At 40.1% G+C, this 15,525-nt stretch overlaps 1 protein-coding gene across 1 annotated transcript in view; it reads left to right on the forward strand.

The window, feature by feature from the left end:
- Nucleotides 1–15,525, forward strand: part of thsd7ba (thrombospondin, type I, domain containing 7Ba) — a gene marked incomplete at its 5' end in the record, with an annotated part of 133,920 nt that overhangs the window by 54,387 nt on the left and 64,008 nt on the right. The window contains 5 exons of the mRNA XM_083996343.1: nucleotides 3,134–3,325; nucleotides 8,094–8,325; nucleotides 12,216–12,331; nucleotides 13,149–13,281; nucleotides 15,064–15,171. Coding sequence (XP_083852469.1) covers nucleotides 3,134–3,325; nucleotides 8,094–8,325; nucleotides 12,216–12,331; nucleotides 13,149–13,281; nucleotides 15,064–15,171 — 781 coding nt within the window. The remainder of the gene's footprint in view (nucleotides 1–3,133; nucleotides 3,326–8,093; nucleotides 8,326–12,215; nucleotides 12,332–13,148; nucleotides 13,282–15,063; nucleotides 15,172–15,525) is intronic.

Below are 15,525 nucleotides of genomic sequence, written 5' to 3' on the forward strand. Positions count from 1 at the left end.
ACATGTAGTCTCACACGTACAGTTACATACAGGATGTGGGTTTGGATTCATGTAATTTATCTTTAGGCAGCGTTTCAGGCAAAGCTTTGAGAAGTTTCTGTTGGTTTTGTTTGCTAATATATTCATTAGTCCTGTGTGATTTTCAAGCAAAACAACAGTTGTATAATTACATTTTGCATGTGGTGTAAAGGGATAGAAAATAACCTGACTGATAACAATAAATACATCTAAACAAAATACTGTATGTAAATACACCTCGAGCATTAGGGTCGAGTTTTCCATGACAACCCTGTACTTATCTGTACATCTGCTTGATGTGAACTGATGTAATTGAATATGTGTCAAAGTAGCCATAGGCTTTATTCAGTATATTCTTTCCTTTATAGGGATTAACTGCAGCTGGGGCCTGTTTGTGCCCTGAGCCTCGATCACATCAGTTTGTGCTCTATATTGTGACACAGAATATAGTGTCAGCGCTGTTGGACCTAAACCAGTCACAGGGTGTTGCCGACTCTCATCATATTACTGTTATCTCTACCTGGAAGTTCAATGACGGTTCAACTTCCATACTGTGTAATAGATAAAGGTGATATTGTAAGGTTTTGGATGGATTCTGTGCTGCCTCTAACAATGGATTTTCTTCACTATAACAGTATGTAGCAGGTAATGACTGACCATGTCAGGAAAACAAAATATGTTCCCATTGGATAGAAGGGAAGTTTGATATCACTTTATTGGTTTGTTTATGTGAATTATGAGTTAGTAACAACAGAACCATATATGGAAAATGAATACAGTATCTTTTAATGGCATTTCTATTACAATTTCACTTTACAACGCTGTACACAAAAGCATATTCTTCCTTCACAAAGTGCAGCAAGATATATTACTGAATATATTCGGTCACATTTTTGTAAAAGTAAGGATAAAACCTCTGACTATGTTTTCTTGTCCTGAAAACTTTAGGTTTGGTTTCTGTATATGACAAACTGTGTCCTCCTGCCTTTCCTATAAAAGTAATGCCAGTTACTGTTTTCTATTTGAAGTTATTTTTTCTTTCTGGGTGTCATTGCTCATTTCCACTTCCCAAGGGCAAAAGGGGTCTTATTCCCACAACTTTAACATAGAAACAGTATAAATAGTACAGGTATAGTGTTGCCGTCCGACCCTCTGAATGTAGGTGAAAAAGGTTAATTCACAGCTTCAATGGCAAAAAAAATGTGTTTCATGTTATGCGAACAGTGTAATTACCTGGGTGGGAGCCATGGTGAGCCGAAATAATGAATTCCCACACAGATTCAAGTCTTACTGTCAGTTCAAAACGGTTATGTAAAGTATCAGCACAATTCCTATTCAAGTGCTGCAGCCTCCAGATCTCTGCTAAGTTAGGTGCCCTTAGAGATATATAATTCTAAAACATATCACTGGTCCCACAGAGGAACTTGTCTTAGTTTTATTCATTAAATTCTGGTGCTTTTTCAATACTAATCACAACTTCCCTTCTCTACCATACTACAGACATATTGTCAATACTCAATGGAAATATTGTCATTTACATAATTTGAGATATTTGTTGAATTTCAGCTGCAGAACTCTCCACTAGAATCTCCACTAATGAAAGTAATCATGTGCGCCATAAAATAGCCCGTAGGATTTCAAGCAGACTGTCGTCTTCTGGTGTATACACGCTGTTACTTTGATGGCTGAGAATCTCTGATGCTCACTTTACGGGTGAAAAGAATTTCAGACTCCCCAAGGGAGTCTTTCACATCTATGGGATGGCACAATACCTAGGTTTGCTCTCTTCATTGACCTCCTCTGCATCAAGGGTATTCGCTTAGAGTAGAAGAAAAAAGACAAATTGATAACAAATCTGCCCTGGGGTTGTTATTGCTCAGCCATATTCCGTGATGTAGTGACTGAGTTCACCCAAGTTAATGATACCGCTGTGTGAGCGTAAATCTGAAAACAATGCTTCGGCGGCTGCTGGCATTGCTTTGACATCAGGATGGCATCCCTGTCTTTGCAATTGATCTCTCTCTCTCTTAGACAGAGGCACTTTGCACTCTACTACCTCAGGGCAGGGTTCAACCAACAATACAAGAAATACAAGAGAATTTTTCTTTTACCAAGAGTATAATTCAGTCATTAACATTCATGTAAAACCATTTCCCCTAATTCTAGTGTGTAATCACACAATAGAACAGTCATTATCATGTGCAGTAAAAAAGAAAAGGCTGTGTCTTTCCTTTGCTGGTTCCTTCCGAAAAGAGAGTTAACTGAGAGTGGTGATAAATATTTCATAACATGGCTCCAAGTTGAAGGCTGAAGGATAGCTTTTAAAACTGGCTCAGAATACCAATGGGAAGACCTGATAATTTCCCTTAAATAAAATGATATTTGTGTTTGACAGGATTTTTCTAACACTTAGGAAGGATGCCCACTTATGCTTGATGTGAATCTTTTATTGAAGAGGAAATCCATTTGCCACTAAGGATCAAAAGCACTTTGCAATGGGCAAAGGTTAAATATATAAGAATCAGGAAGTTTAAGGTTGTTAATTAAAAAGAAAAAAAAAATCATCAAAAGATGCATCTTCAATTTGCTGCTATTAACAACCATGTGGTCATTTTATACTTCTATTTTCCCATGTGCTGTATTTATAATCGGATTACATTTGGTAACGAGGTCCGTTCGGAATATTTTCTCATGTCACACCTGCACACTTCCTCAAGCACACATTCCCCTCTGCTCTTGAAAAAACATGCAGACTTGAAAATGGAAGAAAGTAGACAACTGTGAGAGAAGTGCAGCATGTCAAAGTAGCTGGAAACATACTGTAGTTCCAGTCGTTGCACTCCATGTGAACTGTATTTTCACTGAAAGAAGACCTGTTCATATCTGTCTAATGTAATCCATTCATCTGATCATGTGAGATCAAGATAGTATGGCTTGTTGTTACACATAGGGCCATTCTATCTGTCACTTAATGCAGGCTTTATCTCTAGATTTAGATTTTTAATCCAGTCTTAATCTGTATTGGCCCAAAGATAACGACAACAGATTTTAGGATCTTGACTCAACCCTGATGACTGATGTCACCTTTTCATTTTTATCACCTTGTCTTGCTCAGGGGAAGAAGTGCCTGTCACCCACTGTGCAGAAAACCCTCCAACCACAAACGTGACCTGCGAGGTTGCCTGCCCTGCAGACTGTGTGGTCGGCTCCTGGTCCTTGTGGTCTCCCTGCTCACACAGCTGTGCGACCAAGACCTCGGAGGGACGACAGAGCCGCACTCGCACCGTCTTGGCAATCCCAGGGAAAGGTAACACACATCTCCTCTGACTTTTTTGTCTTGTCACCCTATGTTTATTGTTCTTGTCTCCGTGCTTATTGCATCAAGAGCTTCACAGATATCAGGTTTCTGTCTTACAAAAACTATTGAAAGCAATTCTCAACTAACTTAAAATATGGTAATTAAAAGGGTGGCGCAATGCAAGTTTCGACCAGCGCAGCCTGGCGAACGGTCAGTTTGGCAGTTTGGTAGACTGCGGTGCGCCGAGATGGGTGTGGCGGCGCAGCAGGGGGAGGTGTCACAGATTCAGCTTAGCGTAGAGGAAGTTTCGTGCCAAAAAGTCGCGCCGAGGATGCGCCGAAAGCTCCCCACCTCAAACCTGGTCTACTCTCGGCGCAAGGCGAAGTGCAGCCGACGCAGTGGTAGATTGGCTGACAGGCGTTTAGTGCGCACACGTCACCAAGACCTCACAGGCAGGTTTCCACAGTTTCAGGCACATTTAAATGCAATAAATAATCACAACAAACACTATTTAATGCAATTATCTGAATCAGCACGCTAATTTATATCTATACAGATTGTGAGGAAACTCCACCTGAATTAACACAGCAGGGACAGACTGGGACTAAAAAGCAGCCGTGAATGTCACAAGAGCAGGACTGTGAGGGTGGATGACTGCATGTCGCTGCCGTGTTGAGACTATGCACTGTGCTGTTGTGATGATCCGCTTTATTTATTTATTTACTTATTAATTTATTAGCAGGCGAGCGACCGCGTCGTCACGCATAACGAAAAACAAACAAACTATCATCTCTCTTAGCCAACCACAACAGCCTCGGCATCAGATAGTGAGTATATAGTCTATACTCAGCATCTCTCATCACAGAAAAAAAAAAAGAGACAGACAGAGAGAGAGAGAGACACTCAGCAATGCCTCCTTTATGCATGTGTTTGTTTATGTTGTGACCTCTCATCTGTTTTACACAGGGTTTAAATACTAAATGTGAATTTCTTTATTAGTTTATTAGTTGTTGTTTTTTACACTGGGCAGCGGTACTCAGTGTATCAGGGCAAACCTGATTAACAATATTAGTAAACTCCTTATTCGGTCACCATGTTGAAGTATAAAATGACAAACTTGCAGTGCGCAGCATCGACGCAGTTAAAGGTGAGGAGAGGAGCTCATTTGATTGGTGAAGATCCGAATCGGCTGTGTTAATCCCACTTCACGCCTTTCTCTCCTCCTCCTTTCTCCCTCCCGCCCTGTCTCCTCCCTCTTTGCCGTGTGCGCCGGTAGGAGGGACGAGGGGAGTGCCTGCGCTGGCCTGCATCGGACTGCGGCGTGCACCAAACTTGCAAAATGCACCTGGACATGCCCCGTTGGCGCGGCGAAAACTAGGGCCCTGAGCCTTTACTTTGGCTGTTATTTCTGTACACTTGGACATTTTACATCGGAAACATTTGAGTTCTCTCTCTGCCCAGTGTTTTCATGCGCGTTTCAAGTGTTGTTTTAAAGTCAGACAGCAGAGCCTTGGCAGCCAACTACTACCCATTAATCCCTGTAACCAAATGCATATCTGCAATAACAGCTGATGAAAGAATCTCATAGCTTAAGCCAGGTTCCACGCTGTGTTGTTTATTGCCATGTTGCTGGTGATCTGCTGGCTGGCAGGGGTTTGTGCGGGTGTTTGTGTGTTTTTCCACGTCGTGCTGTGTTTGTATTCATATGCCTGCATGTTTTTAAGAGTGTATGAAAATATGTAAATGGGGGGGAATACAGAGGTGTTAATTTGATAGTGGTTCATCTAGCCTTCTGAGTCATAGTAAACTTTGAGGCACTAAACCACTCTCCAGATGACACCTACGCTCCTGCTTCAATTGAACTATCCCTTGTTTGCCATTTACATTAGACAGTCCTTGCACTGGTCAGTGTAGACTCACCGCACATTAAGTATAGTGCTCTCTAAACACCACTCAAAACACGGATGCTCACAGATGGTTTTCTAGTACAGGTTAAGTTCAAACATTTCAAAAAGAAATGGCCTGAATTGATATTTTATATATAATGTACTGTATATATGCATATAATACGCCATTTACATCCTCACAACAGCATACACAATACAATGAGACACAGGTTTTCAAATCAAACTCTGATTACTTCCTGTTCCTGTTATATTCATTGGACCTATAAACAGGGCTGCACCTGTGCAACTCGCAAAGCTGGTTATTGCCTATTCATACTTAAAATTGTGCCACACACGGCCTAACAGTCCCACATTGCACCTCTCTGACCACTATTTCATTTCATTTCATTTCATTTCAAGTCTGTAATGATTTTTAACTGCTCCCAGAACTGGTGTGGATTAATTTCCGCCGGACCTCCGCAACTTGTCTCCCACCCCACGTTTCCTGTGTGGTCACTGTCTCTGGATCTCTTTACCCTCATGCCTGGAGACTGTGTGTCCTGACTCCTCTACCTGCCAAACATGCCCACTTTAACCTGCCTCGCCCACGAATGAAACCATCCGAAAGCAGTGTACTGATCTCTGGGCTGTTGAGAGAAAATGGCATAAAATCTGGGACCACGTTGACCTGAAGGGTTGTCAGTCACTTCTATCTTCCTTTTCATCCAACAAGTGCTCCAAGTGCTGCCAAAACCACTTTTTACAATGAAAAGAGTTACAGTACCACATACTATTTTTTCCAGCACCAAATCTTTTCTGAATCCCCCATCAAATGCAAACCATTGTTTATCGGAGACAACCAGTCCTCCCCTGGTTAATGGTACATCACTCACTCACCCATTTCCTTACTTTTGTCATCTATCTGAAGTGCAAGGCTTAAAAAGTGTAACCTGTAGCACATGTTTCTCTCTTCCATCCCTCTCACAAGGAATGTTGTGCCAAAATGTCTGATACACAGTCCTACTACATGTTCACTCCACCCCGTCCCCAGAGATCTCCTCCAAGCCATGCCCTCCCCCATTTTTCCAGCAATCACCCATGTGATAAATGCTTCACTGGCTTCAGCATTTCCAGCCACATTCATTGAGGTTCCTCATAAACCAATGTTTTGACCCTGCTTAAGTTGGGCGCAATCGACTACACTACTTCTGTCCTTATCTAAGTGTAAAGTCAGGGAGGTTTTCAGGCAGGTCTCAGAATTCCTCTCCTTGATCCAAATCAGTGGGGCTTTAGGAGTGCCCACTCCTCTGAAACAACTTATTTCCCTGTGACAAGACTGAACTCTTAATCCCCTCCCCAAGACTAAACGCTCAAGTGATCCAAGCCAATCAGCCTCTCCCAAACATCAATACCAAAATCACATCTTCATTTCTTATCAACCAAGGTCGCAGTAATCCTGGGTTTGATGTTTGATTACCACCTGCTCCTCTCCGACAAAGTTGCATCCATTTCCAGGCAAATAAAAAAAACAGGAACTTACCAAACTAGGTATGCCAACCACCTCTTGGTTGAGGCCACAGTCATCTCTCACCTTGACTACTGAAATGCTCTCCTGACAGGCCTCCCCTCACACACAGGGAAACTGTTGTGGCGGTGTGCCTGGTCTTTGATCAGTCTAAAAGTGCACATGTCACTCCACTGCTGGTCAAGCTACACTGACTACTCATGGCCAAATCAAATTCCAGTCACTAATGCTTACCCTCAGAGTTTTTTTTTTCTGGGTCTGCACCCATCTATTACAACTCAATCATACAGGCTTATGCTCCTTTTCAGCTCCTGTGTTCCTGTAACTAATGCCATTGGACATGGCCATCCCTGCACACAGGGTGACCAGTGTCTAGACCGTTCTAGTTCCCCAAAGGTTGAGCAATGCTGCCAAATGCTATCAACCAAATGGGAGGGGTGTTTTTTTCTATCCTTAAGAATTTCTTGAACAGTTATCTTCTCTGACAGTATCTCATTTCCTTGAAGATCCTAATATGCCTAGTTAGCACTTATAGGCACTTTTGGTGCACTTTACTGGATGTCTTTACATTAATTGAATAGATTTTGTACTTTGTACTTACGCCATCATGGTCTAATTCTGCACTGAAGCATTATTATCTTTTACTTCTAAGTCACAGCGGATAAAGGTGTCTGTCAAATGTGTAGATGTAGATTTAAATGTAAAATCTAAAATGCACTTTAGGACTATAAAATTGCAAATACAAAATAACTTTCTTTTTCTTTTTTTCCATTTTAGATTTTCCTTTTAGAGCCACTTCTTTTTGGTCACATACTTCCCACTAATAGACACAAAATGCAAGAAGATATTTTTCTCAAGTACTGTATTATTTTTAATTAGTACTGTCACAAAATATAGATTATTAACTCTATTAAGGAATTGTTCCACTGTGGTACTTCACAGATTTGCTGCCTTCAGTGTTACACTGAATTGAGGTTCAATATAGAAGTGTTTGTCCACATGAGAACAATATAAATCATAACTCCTGCACAGTAAGCAGGGACTGTTGTGATCTGGGCGTTGGCAGTGTTTTATTTGGCCTGTGAAGCCTGTTGTATTGACCTGAACAAACATCTATTTTGTTGCTCAGCTGCCAACTGCCACCGATGAATGTTCGCATTTGTCTTCCAGCCACTACGTTATGTGTAATTTGTTTCAGTTTTGTACGTACTCTGCTCAATAACACTAGATTTTAGCTTGCACATAAACATCTGAACACAAACCAAGCATATTGTACGTAACTGATCAGTTTCATACACACTGATACACTAAACCCTACAATCTTAGATTTTCTCAGTATTAAGTTTTGATTGATGTTGATTTTCAGAAGGGAAGGAGTGTCCAACAGCTCCAGGCCTGGAGGAGTGGAGAGTCTGTAACGACCATCCCTGCACAGCATTCTACTGGGAGGCCGCACCCTGGGGTCCCTGTATTGAGGAAACCTCAATGGATCTCAATGGAACTAACTTCTGGAATGGGACCCCTATATGTGCCGTGGGCGTCCAGATCCGCAAAGTCAGCTGCACCAAGATGAACGTTGGACCCGTCATTAATAAAAGGTACAGTCTCTGACTTGACATTAGTTTTCACAGGTCGAAATAAGGGTGCAAATATGTCATGCCATTCTGTAATATTCCCCTCCATTTGTTTTGGGGCTTAAGTATAATATTTTTTATTTAGTTTTTGATATGGGTCTGCACACCTATACCGTACTTACCTGCTGTCCATGTTGAAACTTTCTATATTATATCTTTACAGTTTTGTGTTTGTCTGAAGGTATGTTATTACAGGCATGCTTCTCAAAGTCAATAAGTTGCTACCTTCTTTTTTCCTTGTTTACCCTTGGTGATATCTGCAAAAATGTGTCCACACCTTGGTTGCATTAAAACATGAAAGAATTTAGTTGTTTTTTGTTTGGTATGGTGAAAACTAATCCTAGCATCCAGCAGATGACATATTTCTTTTCACTGTAGTAATCTGACCTCATGCACCTGCTCACAAACAAATGAGAAAGGAATTTGTTGTTTTCAGCAACACTTCATATTGTTCTCAGTCGGAACATGGACAATCGGCACAATGACTTAAACTAAATAAAATGTCTTTTTGCCGGTATAAAAATGTCTCTTTTAGCTGGATATTTTCTTTTTCTGTGCCAGTGTGAAGCTGTTGCTTTGCTTAGGTTTAGATAGCAGAACATGGGTTCAAAGAGAAATGAATGGTTAATCATGGTAGAGCAGCAAAAGAGCTTTGTAAAATCTGGGACAAGAGTTGAGAAGTGATCATATTTCTGTTACAAAAAAACAAACATTTACGAATACAAGACTCCATTTTCCAAAAGACACCTATGCTTTTATTTACTGACAAATGACCCAGAGGACTTGATGCACTGTGAAAGTATATCTCTACAGCTTTGTACACTGAGCTCTTCTACTGTGCTTTCTGCTTGTGTTTTTTTTTTCATTCTTTTGTGAACCTGAGAAATTAATTTTGCTTATGTTCCACCATTATCTACTCCTCTTTCAGTAATACAATATACTGTAGTATCAGCCAATGCTAAGGGCTTCTGTGCTCTCACTGTAATGATGTTATAGCCTAGGAAGATAGATGTATGAATAATTCACAAAGTTTGCCCTTCTTTAGCTCGACATACTATTGACAAAGCCATAAAGTGGACTTTTTTCTCATGCCTGTTCTGTCTTCCACTATAAAGGCTTGAATGAAAACTGTCACTTCTGCTCCACCAACAGATCTCACCTTTACTCACTTCACTAATCATTTATGTAATCATTTAATGGAGCAGCACCTATACAGTAACACATAGCCCTGCATGATGTTCTTCATCATAGTTGATTTTGACTGTGCGTTTATTATGCAAAGATGTGAGTGTGTAAAACAACATCAAGATTTGGTTGTGGATGCAGATTAGGCATAACTTAATCAAGTTTCATGTGGCAATATCAATATCAATACACAAAACACACTTGCCCTGTGATATGGTTTGCAAAAAGGACAAAATCCAGCTGGATAGGGCGGTGTAGACTGGTCTATATCCATTACTTCAATCCCAGTTTATCTTACTCTAATCGAAATGTCTGTAATATAAACCATTCCTTTCCTATCTGAGGAGCAGATGTGCCCGAATTTATTTGATGTTGTGCTTTTTAAGAAGACTCACTTCAGTCACCAAACATCTGAACATTTTATTCTTAGCTGTAATCTCCAAAGTGAGCAGAGGCTTTATAAAAGTTTAGTGGGTCTTCCTTGATATTAGTAAAGCACTTTCAATAAAACATTAGACTGAGTTTTAGTTCCATATGTGCCCCACAATATCACATTGAAGATAAAAGACTCATTGACAAACAAAAGCAGTGGTTTTAACAGTGTCCCTCTAATCATTTTTTCTATGGGTAACAAATGACACGTTTGCATTTAAACACATCACTGAAATGCTATAAAAACGCCCCAAAGATTTCCAACTTCATTCAATATTTTATTTTTTATTTTTTATTAGCCATGTCCTGAGTAGAAACATTAACCCACTGAGTGCTGACATGAAAACTCCCTCACACACTTATATTTAGCAATAAAACATTCAAATAAGTTGTAATTGAGAGTGATTAATTGAGTATTCAGTTGCATTTGTGAGAGATTATAAATAATGTGTAAGGAGACATTTAATGTCCCCAACTGTGTCACAGTTGAACAGCATAGCCTCGACTGTTAGACTGACTCCCTCATCCTGGGCGCACCACACATGCCATGCCCCCTGGCAAACATCACTGCAAAGATGGAGAGAGAAGAGAAGGGATAAAGCTTGGGAAGGATGAGTTTTATGTATCTTGCCTCCTCATGCTTTGGCATACTTTGATCTCATTCCTGTGCATGCTGGCTTTCTGCAGTCGGTAGGATGTGGCATCACGCTGGGTCTCTAGTGAGACCTGGATCTGGTTGTCGGGCAAAGGAAGACACTTACTGTGGGAAAAAAAGGAATATCTGTGTGTGTATTTGTGTATGAGTGCCTGTGGGAGTGGTTGGGTGGCTGAGGTGTTGGCTGCTGGTTGATGAAGACATCAAAGCTTATGACTTATTTGATTTCATGAAGCTGCATTAATCCACTCCGCTTCAAGGTTGCACGCCACATGAAATGCAGCCAAAGGGCCCTTTACTGATAACTTATACCAGATATGGAGCAGCATAAGTGGAGGACAAATGTGCAAAGGTGTCTTATTTTAGGACAACTTTACTTTTATTTTCTCCTTAAAACCTGGTAATCGTGTCCTTGGCATCGCAGGAGTGATTCATTGGTAAACAGTTAGCATATTCTCACTTTTCTCAGGTTTAATTAGCGGTCGTGCTGTGGACTGATGGATTGATTTTTTCTCCCAGAACACTCGGTTCCCTGGCTACAAACAGAAACCGACTGGGGCTGTTCCGTACATGTGTACGGGGAGATAAATGCTGGCGTGTGGTTGTTTAAATTGATCCTAAACCTGTTCCCCTTTATACCTCTACTAGAAAATAACTCAGTGCTTGTAATTTTATGCATCATTCCACAAACACAAGCGCTATAAAGCTAAAAAACACAGTGGTGCTGCAGCGCATCACATGGCATGTGTTGAGTGCCGCCCCCAGCATCAGTAGGAAGTGCTGAGCTGCAGTGCACCAACAGGACCAGGACCATATACTGTAGAGTAGGACATCATACACACATGGAATGTAAAATCATGTTTGGACACTGCATCAAAAGAAGCTGAGAAGAGCTTTAGACTAATCTCGATGTTTTTTTCACTATGAGCGAGCATATCAAATCAAATCAAATGAACTGTATTTGTCCCGCAAGGGAAATTTGTCTTGGGCAAGTGGCGTTGTAACAGCTTAACATACACTACAATAGTAATAATGGCAAACATATCCAAGAAACGAGAAAGAAAGAAAGTACAGAGATTGCAATAAATAGTTTAAAATACTTATAATACAAGTTCAAATAAAAACATACTAAAAAACTAAAAGAAAAAAAAACAAGGGATGTTGATTAAAGCCAGCAGGTGGACAGGCAAACCGGATGTAATAGATATGATTGACTGATGATGATGAGGCACTTATACACTTGTGATCTGATCTGTTGTTTATATAAAATGTATTTATTTAAAACATAAGAACTTGGTGCACTGGAAGATTTTAATTCCATAAAGCAATTTCTTCTTTTGAAAGCAACTGAATGTGTGAGAAGACTGTACATTTTTTTTAATTTCTCCACTTTTTATTTGAGTGCACAGGAGGTGGGGGACATGTAATCAATCATGTTTGCTCTGTGGATATGTGTGATGTCAGGGGCAGGGCAGTTGTTTCACTGCACTGTCCCTTTCCACTGAGGCAGAGACATTTATCATTTGTTGCCTGTGGTATGAAGAGATTTTCAGACGTCTGTTTGTCTGTATGTTTATTGTAGGTGTTCAGATTCTTCTCGACCAGAAAGCGTCCGACCCTGTTCGCTTCCTTGCAAGAAAAACTGCATCGTGACACCCTTCAGTGAATGGACAGCCTGCCCGTCAACCTGCATACCAGGTGTGTCTTTAAACAAGTGTCTAACAACCTCATGTTAGGAACATTTCACTAAAAGCTGCACAACCAGTCAGGATATATTGAATATTTAGCTGATGAGTGACAGGAGGTCTTTGTAACCCAGCAACCTCTCTGTACATTTATGAATAGTGGCTGGGTGAAGCAAAATGTTATTGTAACTTCAGTAGCACAAAAATTTTTTTGGGGAAAAAAGAGTTTCTGTCATAAAAGCTTAAAACTTTTGGTTTAAGTGATTACTACATCTCAATGGACAGTTAATACCATCTTGACTCGTATAGAGGAAAGGTAATGGGTTTTAAATGTGTAGTGTAAATATCTTGGAAATCAAAAAGTATGTAATTGTTTTTGAAAGAACTGAGCAGACATCTTGTCTCTGTAAATATTCTGTAGTCCATTGGGTCCACTGATGATGTAATCACTTTCTTAATTGCACCATTTTCAATGTTTTGTAATTAGTGTGTGTGTAATGAGCCTTGAAGCGTGAGCCAAATGAAGCTATTACAGTGTGGTGTGTCCAAAAGCAGACTGCAGTGAAGTGGAGGACATCACAGCCCCAAGGGCACACTAATAAGGATCAGATCAACTTTGAGACCTCCTGTCTTCTAGCTGTGTCTTCCAGACAAAAACTATTGTGTATCCATTGTTTTTTTTTGGTGTCCACCTCCTTATGTGCCAGCCTTTCCTCTCATTATGATTTGACACCCTCCACTTTCTGCAAAATGATTAGTTAGTGAACCTGTGCAAGTAACCTGCCACTGAACGCAGACTTCTGTGAATGTGTGTGTGTCGTGTTCAACAGAAAATACAACAACCACCACGCAGTCCCGATACAGGACTGTCATTCAAAGGTCTGCTAATGGAGGACAGGAGTGTCCTGACACAGTGTATGAAGAGAGAGAGTGTGAATCACTTCCAGTCTGCCCAGTGTACAGGTAACAACACGTTTTATAACCAGCCATTTCTTATCTAAGGACAAGAAAAAGTGTTTGCATCACCTACAATGTCATGTATTACAAAGGTCCATTAAATACTTGTATGCATATGCTTTTATAATGGCATTAATGTCAGAGACCATGGCATTTGACGCTTACTTGGAAGTTGCTTACACTGTAATTTTACAAAGGTTCAACATGTTTGTCTTTAAGTTTCTTCGGTAGAGAAAAAATTAAAAGTCTTCACTTGTTGTAGTTAGAGAAAGATCATGCAAATACAATCTTGCCATTGCTGACTAAGCGCAATGTCAAATTGACAAATTAATGTGAATGTTAATGTTGTATAAATCAGATAAAGGAGTTGCAGTGTTGTGTAAAAGGGTTAATGCATGGAAATGAGACAGACAGCACCTTCATTAAAAGCCAGGACAAGTTTTCACTCGCATTCCACAACTTATTCTGTAAATCATCAACATACAATTATGTGTTATATCATCAGTTGAGGGTGTTGCTGAAGGGATACCATTATTTTTTATGACATGATAGAAAATAAAAACTTTACAGAGTAATAATAACAACAACTTATTTTTTCTTCAGTGTTTAAACTAAAGTCAACCCAGGTGGCAATTACTGTAGGTGACATATACATTTTAAGTCATAACAACTAGGTTGCATGTTGGCTGCGTTTGGTCCACATCACTAATTACAAACCAAAAATTGCGAACAGGGAAAGAAAAACAATATTTTGCCTGCTGTTTAAAATAGGCAAGGCAAGGCAAGGCATCTTTATTTATATAGCGCATTTCATACCAAGGCAACTCAATGTGCTTTACATAAAGACAAAACATTAAAAAAAAGAAGCATAAGACAGAATAAAAACAAACAAAACACTAAAAACAGAGTTAAAAGCAAGAGCCAATAAAAGTAAAATAAAATAAAATAGATAAAGTTTTAAGTTCTCAGCTATAAGCACGTGAAAAGAGAAATGTTTTTAACCTGGATTTAAAAGTGCTTACAGTTGGGGCTGATTTCAGTTCTGCTGGTAGTTTGTTCCACTTGTGTGCAGCATAGCAGCTAAATGCTGCTTCACCATGTCTGGTTTGAACTCCAACACTAGAAAGACAGCCTGTGTTGTGTGAGTCTGGTGGCTGCTGTCTCTGACCTTCTGCAGAAGCAGGCTGTATATCTGCTGGACTGGTGTTTCGGTTAAAAAACTAAACAAAACAAAACAAAAATGTCGGTAGCTCTGTTCAGACCTGCAGTACATACGCCAAGTGGCTCAAAGTATATTATGTATCTGTTCAGAAATAGTAGTATGCATCTTGACGGCCCACTTGTGATTGCATCTCCCTCCCCATAATAACCCTCCAATTAAAGTTTTATCTATTTGAAGTAGTAAAATATGTTTGAATGATTATGAGACTATGGTAGGAATAATCAGAATTTAGCAGTCATGCTGCTAAAAGAATGCCCAAACAAAATGCAAATGTGGTCTCTACTGTATGACCTGATCTCAGACACATTGTCAGTTCACCTTGAGTCTGTTCACACCTGTGAGCTGACAGGGTGTGTTTCATATTGAGATTCAGCCTAAAAAAACTACAGTGAACGGTGTCAGTTTTATGTTAAATGCTGCTGCTATAATGTGAGTATGACCACAGGTCTCTTCTCTGTCTATTTTTACTGGGTGTTGAAAATGAACACGTTCTGCAGCTGCATCAAACACGTGAGATATCCAGTGTGCTCCTGGCCTCATGACATGTATTTTATATTTCCATGTAGGTGGAGGACACACAAGTGGCACAGTTGTGCTCTGGTTCCAGATTCTGTTCAACGTGGATTAAGCGGACCTGGAGAGGCCTGTGGAATGGGTTTAGAAACAAGAGGCAAGTGTTACTCCTGACTTAATGTATCCGCTAAACATGTTAGCTGCTGCAATATCACAATTTTAAGATTAGCTTCTCCATCTCTTTCCTTATTTAATGAGACCTAATAGCCCATTCAGAACTGCTCTTCTAACAAGGAGGTGATGGAAACATGAAGATGGAGGCAATCTGTCCACAGAGTGTTATGAGATGAGCCTCTCTGTTGGCTGTCTTCATGATCTCTTCACAACACTGATTTCTTATTAATGGATGCAGCAAGTCATGGCCAGAGCACATCTTACCAGCAGGTTGAAAGAAATAATCAACTATATAACACACAACACACACATAGGTAGGATACACACTCGTGTGCACAGAC

The sequence above is a fragment of the Trachurus trachurus genome (genome assembly GCF_905171665.1).
Source record: "Trachurus trachurus genome assembly, chromosome: 21".
NCBI lineage: Eukaryota > Metazoa > Chordata > Actinopteri > Carangiformes > Carangidae > Trachurus > Trachurus trachurus.